At 36.6% G+C, this 20385-nt stretch overlaps 1 protein-coding gene across 1 annotated transcript in view; it reads right to left on the reverse strand.

The window, feature by feature from the left end:
- LOC149410032 (uncharacterized) overlaps nucleotides 1–20385 on the reverse strand; it is a 38347-nt gene that overhangs the window by 14889 nt on the left and 3073 nt on the right. Inside the window, exons 3-10 of the mRNA XM_089648766.1 lie at nucleotides 14754–14872; nucleotides 13364–13580; nucleotides 11024–11118; nucleotides 10067–10201; nucleotides 4791–5240; nucleotides 4129–4255; nucleotides 3225–3516; nucleotides 1440–2420 (exon numbers count right to left, since the gene is read on the reverse strand). Coding sequence (XP_089504892.1) covers nucleotides 1440–2420; nucleotides 3225–3516; nucleotides 4129–4255; nucleotides 4791–5240; nucleotides 10067–10201; nucleotides 11024–11118; nucleotides 13364–13580; nucleotides 14754–14872 — 2416 coding nt within the window. The remainder of the gene's footprint in view (nucleotides 1–1439; nucleotides 2421–3224; nucleotides 3517–4128; nucleotides 4256–4790; nucleotides 5241–10066; nucleotides 10202–11023; nucleotides 11119–13363; nucleotides 13581–14753; nucleotides 14873–20385) is intronic.

Raw genomic sequence — 20385 nt, forward strand, 5'->3', positions numbered from 1 at the left:
TATGTTTATTTTAAATGCGTACTCCGGAAAGATAATTTTATCTATTTTCTAAAGGAGTATTTGTTTTCATGGAAAATTAAATTTTATTATTTAGAAATAGTTATGTTTATTTTAAATGCGTACTCCGGAAAGATAATTTTATCTATTTTCTAAAGGAGTATTTGTTTTCATGGAAAATTAAATTTTATTATTTAGAAATAGTAATGTTTATTTTAAATGCGTACTCCGGAAAGATAATTTTATCTATTTTCTAAAGGAGTATTTGTTTTCATGGAAAATTAAATTTTATTATTTAGAAATAGTAATGTTTATTTTAAATGCGTACTCCGGAAAGATAATTTTATCTATTTTCTAAAGGAGTATTTGTTTTCATGGAAAATTAAATTTTATTATTTAGAAATAGTAAATTATTTAGAAATAGTAATGTTTATTTTAAATGCGTACCCCGGAAAGATAATTTTATCTATTTTCTAAAGGAGTATTTGTTTTCATGGAAAATTAAATTTTATTATTTAGAAATAGTTATGTTTATTTTAAATGCGTACTCCGGAAAGATAATTTTATCTATTTTCTAAAGGAGTATTTGTTTTCATGGAAAATTAAATTTTATTATTTAGAAATAGTAATGTTTATTTTAAATGCGTACTCCGGAAAGATAATTTTATCTATTTTCTAAAGGAGTATTTGTTTTCATGGAAAATTAAATTTTATTATTTAGAAATAGTAATGTTTATTTTAAATGCGTACTCCGGAAAGATAATTTTATCTATTTTCTAAAGGAGTATTTGTTTTCATGGAAAATTAAATTTTATTATTTAGAAATAGTAATGTTTATTTTAAATGCGTACTCCGGAAAGATAATTTTATCTATTTTCTAAAGGAGTATTTGTTTTCATGGAAAATTAAATTTTATTATTTAGAAATAGTAATGTTTATTTTAAATGCGTACCCCGGAAAGATAATTTTATCTAGTTTCTAAAGGAGTATTTGTTTTCATGGAAAATTAAAAAATGATATGTATATAGCGCATTTGAAATGCACAGAAAACATTGCAAATTGAACAAAATTGTTTAAAGTACTAAAATGTGTTTTTATTCTTATTCTTATCAATAATTTTAGTTAAACGTAAGGTAAGCCATTTTTAAAGCTTTTTTAAGTTTGCATTAAAAAATTTAATATTCAAAAGTTACATGTTTATTTTCAATAATAAAATTTGAAAACGTATTTCATCACCTTTCAAAAACAGTTTTTAGTTTTCGGATACGTTTAGAAATATTCCATTTATTTGGATTTTATTGCAAAAGCGGAAATAATCTGACCATCTGACAGAAAATGCCAGAGGCCTGAGCGTTATTAAACAGCAACATTCATGAAAATTTACGTAAGTTGGTCAACCTGGTAAATTAGACAAATTACGATGAAAAATAAAATATTCTTACGTGGTAAATGTGGAGGAGCAGGCATATTGTGAATCGGCATCTGTTGATTAGGCATTTGCTGATTAGGCATCTGTTGGTTAGGCATTTGCTGGCTAGGCATCTGTTGGTTAGGCATTTGTTGGTTGGGCATTTGTTGGTTGGGCATTTGCTGATTGGGCATTTGTTGGTTGGGCATTTGCTGATTGGGCATTTGTTGGTTGGGCATTTGCTGATTGGGCATTTGCTGGTTGGGCATTATTTGATTAGGAAGTTGTTGGTTGGGCATCTGTTGATGTGGTCTCTGCTGATTGGGCATCTGTCTCAGGGGCATCTGCTGTGCCCCGCTCGCCCCCGTCGGCTGCCTGATCTGAGGCTGAATAGGAGGACTGACTTGGTGCAAGGACGCGTTCGCTTGGTGCAAAGCCGGATTGGCCTGGTGCAAAGTCGGACTGGACTGATGCATCGGTGGGTTGGTCTGATGCAAAGCCGGGCCTGATTGGTGCATGGGCGGATTCTGCTGGTGTAAGGTCGGACTAGACTGGTGGAGAGGCACATTCTGTTGATGCAAGGCGACATTTTGTTGGTGCATGGCCGCGTTTGTCTGATGCATGGAAGAATTGCCCTGCTGCATCATGGCTTGCGTGGTTTGATGCTGCTGGACCTGATGTTGCAAAGCATTGTTTTGAATCTGCAGGACTTGATGATTTGTCTGTATTAAGACGGGATTGTTCTGCAGCAGGGTTTGATTCTGTTGTTGGATTAGTGCTTGCGTTTGCAGGATGGTTTTGGTTGTGTTGGGTTGGTGCATTGGGGGGTTGGGTTGGTGCATGGGAGGGTTGGGTTGGTGGAGCTGCTGCGGGGGTGGCTGCTGGTGGTGTTGGGGCGGGGGGGTCTGGCGGAGAGGGAGGGGGTGGGGGAGGGAGATGTTGGGCGGGAGTGGGAGGGGTGGCTGGCCCTGCTGAGCTCCGGGCTGGCCTTGAGGAAGAGGGGACTGCTGGTAATCTGCAAAAAAAACAAATAATTAACAATGATTTAAACTATATTTCGTAGCTAAATGCTTGGTTTCAATTAACGGTACTTATCACCAATGTGCGGAATGATTTTTGACATTAGTCACTAGTTATTGTTATGTCGTAGCGGCGTAAAACTATAAAGACACACTGGCGTTAGAGGGAGAGTCCTGCCACGGTGGTAAAGAGAAGAAAGGATCTCCGAGTTGTTCTGCGTCAACAGTGATAGAATTGACACACGCGACCTCCTCACACATCGGCAAATCGCAGAAGTCTGTGTAGGTGTTTTAAAAATATTAAAACTTTACCCGTTAAATATTATGTAAACAAAAAGGCGTGGAATGAGTATGAACATTTTAAGTTTGTTTTTAAGGGAACCTTGACGAAGAAATGGGTGTAAAACAATGAAATATTTTATTATTTGTAGATAAGTGTATAGCTCACCCAAGTTACACGACATTTGGATGAATTCCCGCTTATTATCCTAGAGATTAATGTTAGAGCTCACCCGTAGATGGCACTCGTAGTAGTCTATTAGGTTACCCATAGATGGCGCTAGTTGTCGAGAATAATAAGATAATAAATAAGGTGAGAACCTCAAGGTCGAGGTCCAGATTATTCCAACCGCCATTGTCAATGTATCACAATTACAAGTGTTTTGTTGAAGCCGGAGTTTCATTGATTAAGAGAATTTGTGAAAACCCCAGAGATACAACACAGACAGTTCCGCCAAAAATAGATAGAGGTTTCACTGTGCAATAATTATAATTTTAAAACGATATAAATGAGACATTACCCGCGATGTACTGCATCTGGTGTGGCTGATAAACTTCAGGCATCGGTCTCTGTCTAATGCTAGAGTACCTCTTGCTTCCTCCGCCACCAGATCTTCCTCCACCCGCTCCTGTCGGATCAGCTCCCCTTCTGTCTTCCCTGCCGCCTCTGTCTTCCCTTCCTCCCCTCTCTTCCCTGGCTGCTCTATCTCCCCGATCTTCCCTAGTTCCTATGTCACCCCTATCTTCCCTGGGGGACTCTCCTGGACCAGATGGAGTGACCGGACCCTGCTGCAACCTCGGGGCCACTTGAGACTGAAAACAAATTACATGAGTTAAGCAAAAAAGAGGTATAAATTGCATGCTCTTTTAAAAATGTAAGGTTTGTGCTTATATCGAGGGAATATATCTTCGATTGATTGTTGTTGGGAAGTAAGAGCTTCACAGATGAACTCATAGAGGGCAGGGCATAGAGCTTGCTTGGAAGTCTGCAAGATGGCAGCTAGTCAGGACCAGTTAGAATGCTCCCAGACAAACTTGGTGTTTTCAGATCTCATTTAGCCAGCTCCTAGTTAGGTCGACTATCGAGTCACCAATGTAAAACGCGAAGTATTAATAAATCCCTGATTTAACACAAAGAACCTATTATTTAAAATCTCCTTCCACGACGAGTTAGAGAACAGTTTGTGGGAACACAACAATTGTATATATGTGTGTATATACATTTATCATATTATTTAATTAATATCATTCCTCAAAATATTAATATGGAAACACACAAAACTGCTTACTGCGGTTTAAAGCCAATGAATCCACCTGGATTTCTCCGTTTATCCCATATTTTTAGGTTCTATAAATTTGGTACATCATCAAGCAAGATCATATTTCTAACCATGCCAATTCAGTATTTCAGTGAATTATTGTTACCTGTGGGGCTTTCCTGGCGTTAGGGGTCCTCTTGTCTTGCAAGCCTCCCGGGCCCGAACTCGGGAGCCCTGAGGAGGGAGGGGGAACGGGCAGGGCTCTGGGGCCCCCCACTGACGAAACATCCTTACTGTAAAAGACGCAACAGATTAGATAATGTATAGTAGGTAAAGAAAGCTACTGCGGATCGCTACAACGGTTTTAAATGGCAATATTATGGTGCGGTAACAGTTAGTGGTACTTCCTGAAAGAAGATGATTATACATCGTATTTTAAAAATATTTAATATTCAAACGTGTTATTATTTTTAATAAATCTATTAGAATTTTGATTTTGTTCTCATGAATGAATTAATGTAAATCTTGGAAGTGAAAATTAACTCACTTACTGACATTCGATGGAGCTGAAACTCGTTGAAACAGACTCGTTGTCAATGAAAATGCATTATATTAACTTTTGGTGGCACAATTTTGATGAAACTACAGCTTTTAATACACAAAATAAATGTTGGTCCTTGAAAAATTGAGCTATGCCATTATTCCTGTTAATTGTCAATCTGTCAAATTCGGGAGTCAATCGTAACCTCACGTTTCAATCTACTTTATCGGTGTTACTCGATTGCTGCCTTAGTAATGAAGAATTTTTTTTTGGGCGCATGTACTTACATTAGAGGTTGGTTGAGCACACTATCCACATGCGCTTTGTTGGTGTCCCAGGGCTTCCTTAGAGGGGGGCCTACGCCCTGTCCCCTTCCGGCTATCCCCTTCTGCGGTAGACCCCTGTTGAGGCCACCTTGGTCGCCCCTGTCTCCTCGATCTCCTCTACCGCCCCTATCCCCCCTGTCTGGTCTACCCCTATCTCCTCTGTCTGGTCTGTCTCCCCTGTCTGGTCTGTCTCCCCTCTCTGGTCTGTCTCCCCTCTCTGGTCTGTCTCCCCGCTCTGGTCTGTCCCCCCTATCTGGCTTCTCTCCATATCCAGCGGGAGTAGCTGCAGTGTTGGCATTTCGGTCCAGTTCCGAGGAGACGGGTGCGATGTCCAGCTCGATTGACTTCTTGGGTGAGTCGGGTGGGGATGAGGAGACGTTGGTGCCATTGCGGCGTCTGTCTGAACGGTTCCTGGAAAGAGAAATGATGTAAATTTTAAGGTTACATTTTTTATGTGAATACCGCAAAAAAAAAAAACGACGCAGAAAATCGAGTTTCTCAGTCGCCCCTTCAAATCCGGGTAGTATCTTAGGAGTAAATTCATATTTATATATTCTTAATTTTCGCGGCCGATTAAAGGCGTGGGCGGCCCTTTAAATTCAGATATTTTAGGTAAATTCGTAAAAACATGATATTATTTAAATCGCATTTTCTCGGCAGATTTTCATCAGGGCGGGTCATTTTAAATTCAGATATTTGGTGTAAATTCGTAAAACTACGACATATTTCTGCGTAAAACGTATTCTCCCGGCCCTTCAAACTCGGATATTCGAAATAAATTGGTAAAAATACGACATTCCAGTGTAAATCGATTCAGATTTACAAAATAATAATAATAATTAGGACGACGTATAACAACGTAATAATATTTTTTACCGCCTTTTACTGTCTTTTAGATTCAAATGTACGAAATTTTATGATTTATTTTCACAAAAATCGAATTTTTTCGAATTACACGAACATATTTTCGTGTGCGGACAAAAATAAATTTCGAATTACCGAATTTCAAATTAAAAAACCTTTTTGTATGAAAAAAAATTTCTGTGGATATTTTTTTGGTGAAAATTTCGAATTACGTGTCTTTTCGAATTATCGGGGTTCGAATCAGCGGGGTTCTACTGTATAAAGTCATGAAAAGTGATGAAACAAAAACTAGGTTAAAAAGGGTACTATTAATATACAGGGTTTCCAATAAGAGGTGTTATTTTGATATTCAATCGTAAAAGATCAATGGGTTCGTTGCTTGTGTAGCACGTAGCGCCGTCTTGTTGAAAGTAGACGTTGTCCAGATCAATACCATCCAATTCCGAACATAAAAAATCATTAATCATCTCTCGATAGCGCAATCCATTCACCGTAACTGTTGCTCCAGCCACATTTTCGAAAAAGTAAGGTCCAATGACTCTGCTGGACCATAAACCGCACTAAACAAGGAAATGGACCTCATCACTCAAAATGATTTGCATTTGATTCACTCAAGTGAATTTTAATAATTTCAATGCGTTGTTGAAGCGTGTATCGTTCCATTTTTATTAATGGCGTAGTTTCTACTTGTCAAATGTCAAAAAATGACAGCTTCAAAAGTAACATCTACCGAAATAGCGGGCTATTCAAAATAACACCTCTTATTGGAAAACCCTGTATTTTTTTTTCATCACTTTTAATGACTATCACTTTTTAAAGGTGTGTTGAATTTTCATTTTGGTGAAATATTATGGAACCATTTCAATCTACCTAAAGTATTTTATTTATTTTTTATTGTTTATTGGAGATGGTAAGGTTCCTGTGAGCACTTAGGCCATAGGCCCATTTAGTCCAGTCAGTGGGGAGTTTTACCTTGCAAAAGGTTAGGTAGTTGCGATTTTGATATATGTTGTTAAGATTGGGACTCTAAGGAAAAAAAAAAGTTTTCGACCTTGGGAGGGTCGAGCTCGACCCGCCATCTTGGATTGAAGGTACCAAAATTTGTTTTTTTCAAAATAATTGTGAAGTGGTCGTTTTCACAACCAAATTTTTGGAAACAAACTTAAAGACAACTAAATTACCTACATTTTTTGTACAAAGTTTTTTTTTGTAAGTCTAATAGGTAACGAGTTACAGTGGCGGAAGTGTGAATATTTTTCTAAAAAATGATGAAATCCCCAACTTTGTAATTTTTTCGGGTTATTCATTACATAATTATAATAATTTTGTTAACTCATTTCCACACCACCACGAGGTAGAGAACATGGCGCATTTTTTTATTGTGGTATGCCCAGTAGGTCTACTCCACAGATATATCAGCAATGGTAGATTTCGAAATTATGTTACATTACTATGAATTATGTTACTATAAATTATGTTACTTAATAACAGTCTTCATCATCAATGTCATCATCTAACTCATTGCCTGTGATATTGAGATTCTGGGCTTCCATTGACAAAATCTCTTCTTCTTCGTCCTCGACCTCGATGTGAACCTCTGGCGAATTTCGGCATGTTTAACCATTACAGCATCCACATACGATAGAACACTTCAATCCAGCTTTCCTGCAGCTACATGCAACGCCGAATCTTTTTTTACAATTGCATGAAATAAATTTTAATAAAGTCTCGGGTGCTGGTTTCTTTGTCATTCTTACTGGAACAAGCCCGTTGGTGTCACGTTTCCAGCCCCAGTTTTCTGGATTTTTTTGGATTCCATACCATTTTTGGACTTGATGGTACGTTCTAAATGCATGGTACCGTGCAGCGTCGTTCGTTGGTGGCAAAGACTGTCGACTTTGCGAAACGTTTGTAGCGGAGTTCTTCCAAGGTTTCCTTATCCATGTCACCCCCGTACAAAGCAACAAGAAAGCGTGTTCCTGCAACTGCTATGTTTTCTGGTGTTGCATCATGTTGTTTGAAGATTCCTATCATGGCATTGAGTCTTGTGTCGTTTTGCACAAGCGAACAAAATTTGGTTTTTCCTTGGTTGAAGAAGGACGATGTTGTATCGCAGCCGCTAAAGGCATGAAGAAACAGAATATTCTCAGCCGCCTCTTTGTATTTCGCACTATTCGCGGAATACAGTCTTTCAAAAGTTTTGCCTCTTCCGGGTTTGCGAAGATATATACTACTTTTGGGTGGTGCTAATGCTGTCAGCAGAACTAGGAGATCAACGTCTTCGCCAATAATGAAAACAGCGTCATATGATGAACACAAGGAAATCGCAGTATTGACAATCAACTCATCAGCATCTTCTTCAGCCTGCTTAACTGTAAAATCATCCTGTATAAATTGTTTTTTAAGCATCGAAATCAGAGGGACTTTGTTATTTTTATTGGCTAAAAATCGTTCTTGTGAAACTTGAACTGGCATTGTTTCATCGATAAGAACATCTGCAGACATGTGCTTCTTCGATCGGCGAAGTCTTTCTGCAGTTTTCGTATTTTTTTCACCATCATCAAGCGGATATCCATCGAAAACAATGACTGCATGTGATCCATAGTGATTTCTTACATAGTGAACGTACTTCTCGCAAATTGACCCAAAATAATCATTCCGATTCCATACAACTTTATGTAAAAGATATCCTCCATCCACAACATTAATTTTGCTACCTTCAAGTTGCACGCCTTCTGGAAGTTGTTCGAAAACACCATAAAATGATGATTTCGTACCTTTGCGCATTCCTTCTTCAGTGAAAAGCGACAAAGGAAATAGGGCGAGTTCGAATTTAAGGAAATCCTTTAATTTTTCGTGGGATTTCTTCACGATACGCATTCTCTGGAACAACATTAGCGGGTTGATGGAAATAGTTGTTTCACCGACCTTGATGCTGCTGTTGACAGCTACTAATGGAATAACTTTGTCCTTAAATTTTATAGATTCAAAATTTTCAGACGTAGTAACCATGTTCGATATCCTCTCGGTACCTATTTCTCTGGATAAATGACAATTAATCGTTAAAATGATATTGTGTAATATGTTCGTACAAAATTTATCAAGAAAACAGGAGTTTTACAATTTTTTGTCAAAATTTTCTTATTTCAACCGCTGTAACTCGTTACCTATTAGACTTACAAAAAAAAATTTTTGCTAAAAAATGTAGGTAATTTAGTTGTCTTTAAGTTTGTCTTCAACAATTTGGTTGTAAAATCAACCACTTCATAATTATTTTGAAAAAACCAAATTTTGGCACCTTCAATCCAAGATGGCGGGTCGAGCTCGACCCCCCCAAGGTCGAAAACTTTTTTTTTTCTTTAGAGTCCCAATCTTAACAACATATGTGAAAATCGCTACTACCTAACCTTTTGCAAGGTGGAGCCCTTTTTTATCCCCCACTGACTGGACTAATTGTGCTATCTCCCATATTTTACCTCAATCCTTTAACAACAACCCAGTTCCTTTAATAAAGTTCACCAGGGTTGCATTGGATATGTGGCTATGTCTTCTGGTTCTACTGTATGTCTCCCCAGGTATCTGAGCCTTGTTACCACAAGGGCGGGACATCAGCACCATAGGTGAATTGGAGTCTCTTCATCCTCTTCACATTTCCTGCATCTGTTGGTGTTTTCCACTCCCAACAACTGCGTATGTCTCCTGAGATGGCAGTGTCCCGTTAGTAGTCCTACCAGTTCCCTCAGTGAGTTTCTGTCCATATTGAGTAGTTGTCTAGTCTGTTTAAGAGTTCCTTGGATTGCCTCATTTAGTAAAAAAAAGGTAAAAGCCCCATAACTTTTTATCAAATGAAAGATAAACTTGAATAATTCAATTGAAATGTCGATTTTTATACCGATTTGTTTCTTGTAATCCCTTCCAGTCTTCATTTGAAAGTATTGCTAATGATGAACGTAATCGGAACGTGCACTGGAATCTGTTCTAGTATTAGTGTCAATGTAATTGGCACATTTCATGTGTAGGTTTGGAAAGGGGCAGACACTTTAGCGTAAGCGAAAGCGTGCAATAGTATTGGTGAACAAAATCGGCGACATACGGTTCCACAGTAAAAATACTTGACAGCATATCTCCTTATATTATAAACCCATATTATTAGGCTTTATAAAAAAATCATAAAATTTATAATTCATAAAATCACCTACCCAAATTTGGGTAGATATCGCTCGAGTGGTTAACGACTTTTGTTTTTACGGTCCCTTGAATATTGTCAAAAAATTAATAGACAGATTTTAAAATATTTCCGAATAAGAACAGTGTTTTTTTTCTTTCTAATCACTTGAAAAACCTCATCATAGTTGTTTGTTTCAATGTATTACCTTTCATTGTTGGCAGTGAGCGCGGGGAATTCCTCCCCGTTGGCGCGGGGCGGTCCAGGAGCGCGCGGGGTGCCCCCCTTGTTGGTGTAGGCCTGCTCGTCCTCCCAGTTGCGGGTGTACTTTGCGGGCCCACGTCTAAAAAAACAAACAATGTCATAAGATAACAGTTTTCAAAAAATATGAATCGATTAAAAAAATTGTTATCTTAAAGGCTAATTAAATAAAAAAAAAATTTACATTCTCCGCACAGGAAGCCCTGAGGAAAATAATTTCTCTCAGGGCTTATGTTAGCTATGTGGAGGGTATTTTTAGGAGAGGAAGGAGTGAACACAGGTCTTGAAGGGACCCCCATGTTGTAGGATGGAGGAAACGCAGAGACCGGCAAATCAGTCAAAGGTCTCAGGAAACATTTCGATATTTTTCTGCTTCAGGGACATTTTTATTTTTAAAATTTGGGCTAAATAATGAATTGCTGAGTGCAATTCGGCCCCTTAGGGTCAAAAAAACGTATCTCATTTTTCTCTACTTTACAGGAGAGCAAGAAAACATAGTTCTCAATTAATCAGTGTTGTATACTTTTAAACAAACGAAGCATATTAATAATGTCTACTCATTTAGTTAAAGGATGGTATTTTGTGCTTGTGAACATCTTTTAAATATAAAATAGTAATTCATTTTACCATCCGTAACTCAGAATCGATAAAAAATTGAGTTACGTTTTTTTGACTCTAAGGGGCCGAATTATACTGCCAATGGTCGCACCTTTTTTTAAATGGCATTGAGTTTCTCTACCTTGCCTATCATCACCGCTACGTCAGCTATATCCGTGGTTAAGTAGTGTACAAACTTTTTACATACAAAAAGCCCGAAGATATCGATCTACTGAGTGGTTTATTTATGGGCTAACTTGTCTCTGGTTTCCAGTTGAAATTATCTTAAAATAATATTGAAGTGTACCCATATTTCCTACGGCGGAAAGCACGTGGGGGTCCTTCTTCAGCTCTGATGTCATATCCGTAGATGGCTATCAGCTCCTCACTACTCTTTGGAACCTGAAAAAAAATGTTAACAAAACTCTCAACAAAAGTTCTGTAGCGAAAAGGAAGGCTAGAATAATATTAAGATACATTAATTCCTTGCCAAGTGAATAGACTTTTTTTTAATATGCTACGAGTATTTTTTATGGTTCAAAATACAGTGGTGCCTCACACAACGAACTTAATTCGTTCCAGGAGCAAGTTCGTTATGCGAAAAGTTCGTTATGTGAAACGCGTTTTCCCATAACAATACATGTTAAAAAAAATAATTCGTTCTGTAGCATAAAATATGGTAAGATGACATAAAAAAAAGATAAATTTTTTGTTATTATTTTTATTTAGATACATCTAAAAACATAATGAAAAAAACACACATTTTTTAATTTTAAGAAATAATCGAATCTTGCACATCTTCATCCATTTTCCGCCGATGGTGCAGTGAAAAACCTGTCCAAAGTCGTTTGTTTCTCTCTTTTCTTCAACATCTGCCGGAAATAACGGGCAAGAGTATCGGAGTACAGGTCGTTGATCCTGTTTGCTTCAGCGGAATCCGGATAGTGGGCATTGGTAAACTCCTGAACTGCTTTCCATTTGACCAGGATGTTCTTGATGTCAGCAGTTGGAATTGGTTGATTGTTTGATTGTTGCTCCTCGTTATCAGATGACGCTTCCCTTTGAGCATTGTCCTGTTGTTGGGCCAGAAGTGTTTGGAGCTCTTCAGTTGTCAGCTCTTCTTTGTGTTCCTCAATAAGCTCCTCTACATCCTCTTCCTCTACCTCTAATTCCAACCTTTGGGCCACTGTGATGATGTCCTTCACCACTTCTGTGTCATCAACTACTGCTTCTTCCTGAATCCACGAAGGCACAAGCATCTTCCAAGCAGAAATGAGGGTCCTTTGTGACACTTCTTCCCAGGCCTTCTGTATAAATCGTATTGCCAAAAGGATATCAAATTTCTCCTTCCAAAACATTCGGATAGTCATATTGTCTCCACCAAACTCGCATTCTTCAAACACCTTATTAAAGAGGGCTCTAGTGTAGAGTTTTTTAAAGTTCGCAATAACTTGCTGATCCATTGGCTGGAGAATGGATGTGGTGTTTGGTGGCAAATACTGCACCTTGATAAAAGGATAATTTTCCTGCAATATTTCTTCTAGGTCTTTTGGGTGAGAAGGGGCATTGTCAAGTATCAGAAGGGCTTCACTCCCCACATTCACTCCTTCTAATTATTTCCTGTTTCATTTCAAGAGAAATCACCTTCCTGCTTTTTTTAGAACCCATCATATAAAAAAAATGTTGAGTTTATCTTAAAAGGACGACTGCCGTGAGACGTGTGCGATTTAATTCGTAATGAAGAACGATTGCTGCGATACGTGCGTAAGTTAAGCGTACTACGCAGTGACTAACGAGTCTAACGACTGCCTGCGCGGGAGGATGCAATTAATCGGCAGTGATCGTAGAAGATCGGGCGACTTCGTTGTGTGAAGCGAAGTTCGTTGTATGAATCGTGAAATGAACGAAAAAGAAGTTCGTTGTGTGCAGCATTCGCTGTGCGAGGCGTTCGTTGTGTGAGGCACCACTGTACAGGGTTTTCCAATAAGAGGTGTTATTTTGATATTCAAAGAAACTTTTCCCGTAAAAGATCAATGGTTTCGTTGCTTGTGTGGCACGTAGCGCCGTCTTGTTGAAAGTAAACGTTGTCCAGATCAATACCATCTAATTCCGGCCATAAAAAATCATTAATCATCTCTCGATAGCGCAATCCATTCTCCGTAACTGTTGCTCCAGCCTCATTTTCGAAAAAGTAAGGTCCAATGACTCCGCCGGACTATAAACCGCACCAAACAGTCACACGTTGAGGATAGAGAGGCTATTTAACAAACTCTTGGGTTTTCCGAGCCCCAGATGCGACAATTTTGCTTGTTGACGAAGCCACCAAGGTGGAAATGGGCCTCATCACTCAAGATGATTTGCATTTGATTCACTCAAGTGAATATTAATAATTTCAATGCGTTGTTGAAGCGTGTATCGTTCCATTTTTATTAATGGCATAGTTTCTACTTGTCAAATGTCAAAAAATTAGAGCTTTAAAAGCAACATTTACCGAAATAGCGGGCTATTCAAAATAACACCTCTTATTGGAAAACCCTATACCATAAAATCAAGGCAAGTGCAGAGAGTTTATAGTAAATCCGCTACGGATTCACTGGTGTTCCACGGGTTAACCAGTTTAGAATATATGAGCACATAAAAAAATCACCTGATCATTTTCATTGAACTTGTCGTGCGACCACCTGTCGGGCGCCGTGGCCCTGGTGTGGCGGGGCTTCTTGTCCCCGGTCTGTGGGGTCATCGCATCGCCCCGCTCCCCGCGCTCCCTCGGAGGCCCGCCCTCTCCGCCGGGGCCTCCCTCACCCCCGGCTCCCCCGCGGGAGACAGAGTCGGGGCCTTCGGGAGTCTCCCCACCTTCCTCCTCGCTGAAAACAAAACGGGTTTTTATAAATATTATATTTTAAAACGTTGATCTTCCCTTTGCCAGGAGAGGTAACCTAAATCTCTGAAATGAATATCCTTTTTTAACCTCTTGGGCCTAAATAAAATAATATCTAGTCATCAAATATTTCCGCTTGATATTCAATTGCAAACAGATTTGCTGTTTCTGAATGTATTTCTAAATAAAATACTGCTTTTGAAAGCAGACGAAAGACTGATTATTATCCGATTTAATTATTATATAATAAAAAAAATATAATTTTTTTTAACGCAAACATAAAGTTTTCAAAGTCGCTCACCGATGTTTTTTGACGAAGATATTATAAAAGTTATCATCACTTCACTTTTTTCTCTTTTTATATAAAAATATTTATCATAAAATTTGCAAACCTTTACAAACATTTTTCAAATGCTAAATGTTGTTTCATGGAATTATTTCAGAGCATCGTTGGTAAACTTTTAGATGAAATACAAAGCATGGTGTTCTATTTCAAACACTGTTTAAATCGTATATCTCACCGTAACTCAAAATGAGATATTAAAACGGCTATTATTTCCGTATTAAGGCGATACCATACGAAGTAATGCAAAATCATGTGTTTTTGGTTTGAAAATTTGGTCGCCTAGAAATGTTTCAGATGCTTTAATTAAATACTGCAAGTAGAATACATCTTGGCCTTTGAAATAATCGAGTATTTATTAAATAAGTCTTTTTATAAGCCCAGAAAAAAATGATGTATAAGGCCTATGAAAACTGCTTTAAAGTTCAAAATCTCTTACTTACGAACCCATTTTCGGTTATGATTTTATTGTATAATGTGACAAATTATGTTATTTATAAAATGATCGAAAAAAAATTGAATATTTATGCCTGAACATCCACAAAATAAAATAAAAGGCACTTTTTGGCCATCTTTTTTTCTTGCATAAATCAAAACAGGCGGATGGTGTTAAGCGGGAATTTAAACTTTATCGCCATCTACGTAAGGGTTGTTATTGATAGCGGCTCAATTTAAAATATTACACGACATAGTGCATCGCCTTAAAAGTATATATTTAAATTGAATTATTTACTGCCATTGTCTGGAGGGAATGAACATGAGCCAGAGTTATCAGCCAATATTTTACTTGATAGTTTGGTGTAAAATAGAATTTACCCGGGAGCCGTGCGGTCGTCGTGCTCGTAGAAGGTTCCCCTCTTGGGGATGTATTGAGGGTTTCTCCTGTCCTCATCATCATCTACTTTCTCCGCTTTCTGGGCAGAGCCAGGAGTTGCCTGCAAAAAAACAATAAAACCTTCAAAAAAATAATATTAATATATTCACACATATACAGATATGTAGTACACATATGTAGTACAGTTTGAGAGGAATTACCTATCTTTTAACCCCTCAGACCTCTGGCATATTCTGTCTTGTTGCATTGCAATAAAATCCAAATAAATATAATATTTCAAAATGCATCCGAAAACTAAAAACTTTTATAGAAAGGTGATGAAATATGCTTTCAAATTTTGGTATTAGAAATAAACAAATAATTTTTGAAATGTTAAACTTTTTAATTCAAAAACATCTAAACAGTAATTAAAATCACTGATAAAAAATAAAACAAAAAAATAAAATAATCAGACAATTTTATTTTATATTATATTATTTCTCTGATTGCGGCCGGAACCTTTGGTTGAGGTGTACATTTTAGTTTGTCCGTGGTTAACTTCTAGATTTGAATGCAAAGCATGGTGTTTTCTCTTTCTAACACCATACGAGCTGTTCCCAAAAGTGAACACATTAGCCAGTACTTATTAATTATTAGTGTTAAGGAAAATATTAAAATAAATATTGAAATAATGGTAATCCCCAAATAAATAAATAAAACAACATACCCACGTAGATAAGACGTTATCTTTAAAAAAAATATATGATAATATTAAAAACTCCATCAATCGTTCCCCTGTTCAATTAAATGAGACAATTGTATGCTTCACAATATTTTTTTAGTCAAATCAAGTAAGGAATTAAGTTATAGTGAGTGTTAACTTCTCAGGCCTCAGCCATATTTTGTCAGACAGTCAGAATATTTCTGCTTTGCAATAAAATCCAAATAAATGGAATATTGCAAAACGTATCTGAAAACTAAAAACAGTTTTAGAAAGGTGATGGAATATTCTCTCATATTTTATTATAATAAATATGTATTGCAAACATAAAAAAATGGCTCACTTTACGTTATTTGTGACTAAAATTAATGAAAAGGAAAAAAAATTACACAATTATTTTACTAGACAAGTGTATTACAAACGTTAAAATCGGTTCCGTGAAAAGTCAACACACCTTTAAAAAGTGATATAAAGTCATTAGAAAAGATGAAAAAAAAAAATTTAAACCTAACCTAACCTACTTAACCCAGTTAATAAAGTTTTTGTTTCATCACTTTCCATGACTTTATATAACTTTTTAAAAATGTGATGAATTATCATTTTCATGATTTATCCGGTCACATATAAAAATAGTCTCGTAAGTTTTTTTCAAATTGCGATCGTTACTTTAGGTTTACTTCTAGATTTGAATATAAAGCATGATGTTATCTTTTTATAACCATATGATCATATTTCTCACCATAACAGTAAGGGAGCTACAACAACTTCTGTGAGACCACATGAGTTGCTCCCAAAAGCGAACAAATTAGCCTTGAAGGGTTAAACAAATGAATTTCTATAACATTTTAATTTTAGAATACAAAGTTTTTTTAAATTTAGTACCAACTTACTTCAGAGACAAATTACATTATAAAGACACCATAAGTGACAGAAAGAAAACATTAGATTTTAAAAAATTAACAAAACAAAAACACAGCTTTTTTTACCACAGTAGTTTCTTTACCAGTGGTAGAGCAGAACTGCGGCAAGTTTGAGGTCCTGGGTTCAATTTCTAGATGCGACCGTATTTTTTTCTGCTGTCTGTTTCAAATTTTCGTTAGAGAGTCACATTACAATTTGAGTTATTCCAAAAAAATTAAATAATTTTTCATTAATTGAATTTTAACAGCACTATTCTCATACGGTCCTCACATGATGATGTACACTGTAATGCTGTCCGAAACGTTGGCTAAAGAAGGAGGTAGCGCAACACGGCATAATACCCCAAAAATAAAGCACCACTCTCGCACACATAACTCACAATAATCTAACTCAAAAACAGTAAAAAATAACATTTAATAATATTGTAGAAAGCAATCACTTTGTCGTTCGACATATTTAATAAAATAAAATACTTTTTGTGTCAAAACCACGAGTTTTTATAGTAATAAGTACCCTGAAGATGATTGAGTACAGCGAAACCGGTCGGTTCTAAAAATTATTAAAAAGTCGTGGTTTTAAAACAAAAAGTATTTTATTAAACATTTAATAAGTTTTATTTTACTTTGCAATAAATATGTACTTTATCATAACTATCCCATCTCGGTAGAGCCACACAATTATTTGCCGTTTTCAAAACGAATAAAGTTATTAATAATTTGTACATTTTGAGCAAGAGTTCAATCGGCACTGATTAATTAATCGGCTAAACTTCAATTCTGCTGCAATTAATTAGCACCAAGCGTGGTGTGGTGTGTCCGTGTGTGGTATTCAATATTGTGGTGTGGAGGTATTCGGGAGAAAGTTTGTGAGAGGCAATACCTGGTGTAAATTGATGCAGATTTGTGCAAATATTTTATAATTAATAACAGCGTTTAATGTGTTCGGATTGCTTTAGGAAATCATTATTATAAATGTGTTTTTCGTGTGCTTATAATATCATCGTTCGATATAGATTATCATCAATGTAATTAATATTATAGGGAAGTCGAAACCAAATTAAATGGCGTAGTTTCTTTATAAATTCTGTGAACTTCGCATGTGGTGATTACTCCGATTTGACAGCTCGTAACAGCGCAAGGTTCATGAGCTCTGGCGGAATAAAAAGATACTATCAAACACTGCTACGATCTTGACACGATTGACAGGACACGGAACACACAAAACGAATTTACAGACATACGAAATGCAGAGTGGTCGAGTCAAAACAGGACCAGTCGATAATAAAAAAAAAGTGAATAAAGAATAACACTAGAAGTGCCTTCCATACAAATTTTGAATCGAAACAAACATTCCATTTAGTACAAAAACCCAGTGCCCCGTCTCATTTACATTCGCTTGATATCACAGATCTCCATCCCATTTGAATTTCATAAACACAGTTTTGTATTGGAAATTTAAGTACCCATTAGGCAAATATTTGGATCACGAAACATACCCACAAGGCACTTCTATTTTAATTTTACGTAACTGAAAATTAGAATGCAGTATTTTCCATTTTCCTAAATGCAAATAGTTTTCTTTTATAGTAATTAAGGTGAAACAAAGGGTTTTGTTTAAAAAATATTCGTATTAAGCATGGCCAGCGATCCCGAAAGATTCGTATTAAGAGTGGCCAGCGATCCCCAAAGATTCGTATTAAGCGTGGCCAGCGATCCCCAAAGATTCGTATTAAGCGTGGCCAGCGATCCCCAAAGATTCGTATTAAGAGTGGCCAGCGATCCCCAAAGATTCGTATTAAGCGTGGCCAGCGATCCCCAAAGATTCGTATTAAGCGTGGCCAGCGATCCCCAAAGATTCGTATTAAGCGTGGCCAGCGATCCCCAAAGATTCGTATTAAGCGTGGCCAGCGATCCCCAAAGATTCGTATTAAGCGTGGCCAGCGATCCCCAAAGATTCGTATTAAGCGTGGCCAGCGATCCCAAAATATTTGTATTAAGCGTGGCCAGCGATCCCCAAAGGTTACCATAATTTTAAATTAATATTTTTATCTGTACTAGTTTTCAATATAAAAAGAACGAAACTGTGATTTCCAATATTCACATTCAAAGAATGGTAACTTGTTCATTTTTCGCTAAAAACAATAAGTAGGTACACGTATACAAGACAAAAGGCTGTTTCTCTGCGATGTCAATATGCACCAATACACACAACCCTATGTTTTTGTTGTTTGGGTCAACTCTAATTCGTGTACTAATTTAAAAAAAAGCAAAGCAATAATAATAATAATAATAAAAGATTTTTTAAATATTTATGTTGAGGGATAAAAGATTTTTTTCACTCAGAGATTTTTTAAATATTTATGTTGAGGGATCAGTAGGATTTATAGGCCCTGTTAGAAGTTCTACCGAGCCGAACCCTCTGATATGAAAATATCTGGAGTCGGAGAATTATTTTCCCATTTGATCTCTGGTGAGTTGACATGTTGTTCTTGGTTTTGTATTTATTTTGCTTATATATATAATGCACTTACATAATGTTGATTGACTAGATGATCATTTGTGGAAAAGTGTGTGGAAGGGTTTAGTTTTTCCTATGGGGAAGATTTAACCCGGAGAGTAAAATCGGAAGTTTAAAAAAAAATATGGATAACTTATATATTGCCATTTTTGTGAAAAATCACCTCAGGGGGCTGTACAAATATATGTTTAAATAATAAATACTAAAACTACCGACTTAAAACTAGTGAAGTACATCTAAGACTTATATATTATTAGTGACTTACGACTAAGGTCTATAACTACTATCTTAATGACGTATATATTTACGTATGTAGAAACTTACAGCTAACATACTTAAATTTAAAAATACATCGATAAATACTCTTTCAAATTTGACTAGCGCCTGAAGAAGGAAGTTCTATAATATTAGGGTGTTTCATAATTAATTTTAGAACACGGGTGCTAAATCCGCCCGTGAATGAAATTAATCTTCGATTTTTACTGCGTTTAGATGATTCATCTACCAACAACTAAACCGGTTGACGTGTTATGTTCCCAATGTTATTGTACATTGATAGGCAAGTCAATAGCATTTGGACTTTATCATGAGTAGTTGAACGGAATCGCTAGAGGATGTATGTGTGTGCATCACAGACATATGAATATATAGACTAGAAATTAAAGGTGAGGGGTAAAATCAACTGTTGAAGAACGAAGAGGGTAAAGCTGACTGTGATTCGTCAATAAATCAATCTGACAGTATATAGGCATTTCGCATTATAATATCACCATTTAGTTCTTAAAAGTAAAATCTGCTTTTGAATGAATAGACATTTTTACATGGGAGCGCAAATTACTCGCCACGTTATGAACAAATTTGCGAAGTCCAAATTCGGCAAAAAAAAATTTCTTCTATTTTCAGAGTCGAATATTTTGTTTACGTATTTAGTTAAGACACTTTTATAAGTGTTCATAATTTACTACCCAGTAACAACGATGCGCACACTTGAGAATCGCTACATTCGACCAATGTTGGCTAGATGTGATAGTATATGTTTCTACAACTGATTCATATTATACGACGTGAATAAGCTTAAAATGATGCTTACATATGGAATGTAATACGACAATTGGGTTTATTCTCTTTTTCACATCTATTTTTACAAGTTTTCATATCACAAGCCACTATTTTGCCGTGTTATTTCATAAAATGCCTCGACCATAGCTCGACGCTAGTTCCAACAAGAATGATGACGTCACATTCTCAAGATTCACGGGAAGCCATACGCGAGCCCAGCCGGCTCCAATGGAACTGGTATGGGGAGTGGGGAATAATACGCTTTTAATCACTTAGGGCAGGTCTACTAATATTCATATGTCTATGGTGTGCATCAACAATTACAGTATAATAAAAAGGAAAAAAATAATGTAATATTTTGATAGAATGACCGATATATGGAAATGAGTGTCTGAAAAAGTGAGTTTTTAGTTTAG

Source organism: Hesperophylax consimilis, chromosome 28 (assembly GCF_061612785.1).
Source record: "Hesperophylax consimilis isolate HC1 chromosome 28, BYU_Hcon_1.0, whole genome shotgun sequence".
Classification (NCBI taxonomy): domain Eukaryota; kingdom Metazoa; phylum Arthropoda; class Insecta; order Trichoptera; family Limnephilidae; genus Hesperophylax; species Hesperophylax consimilis.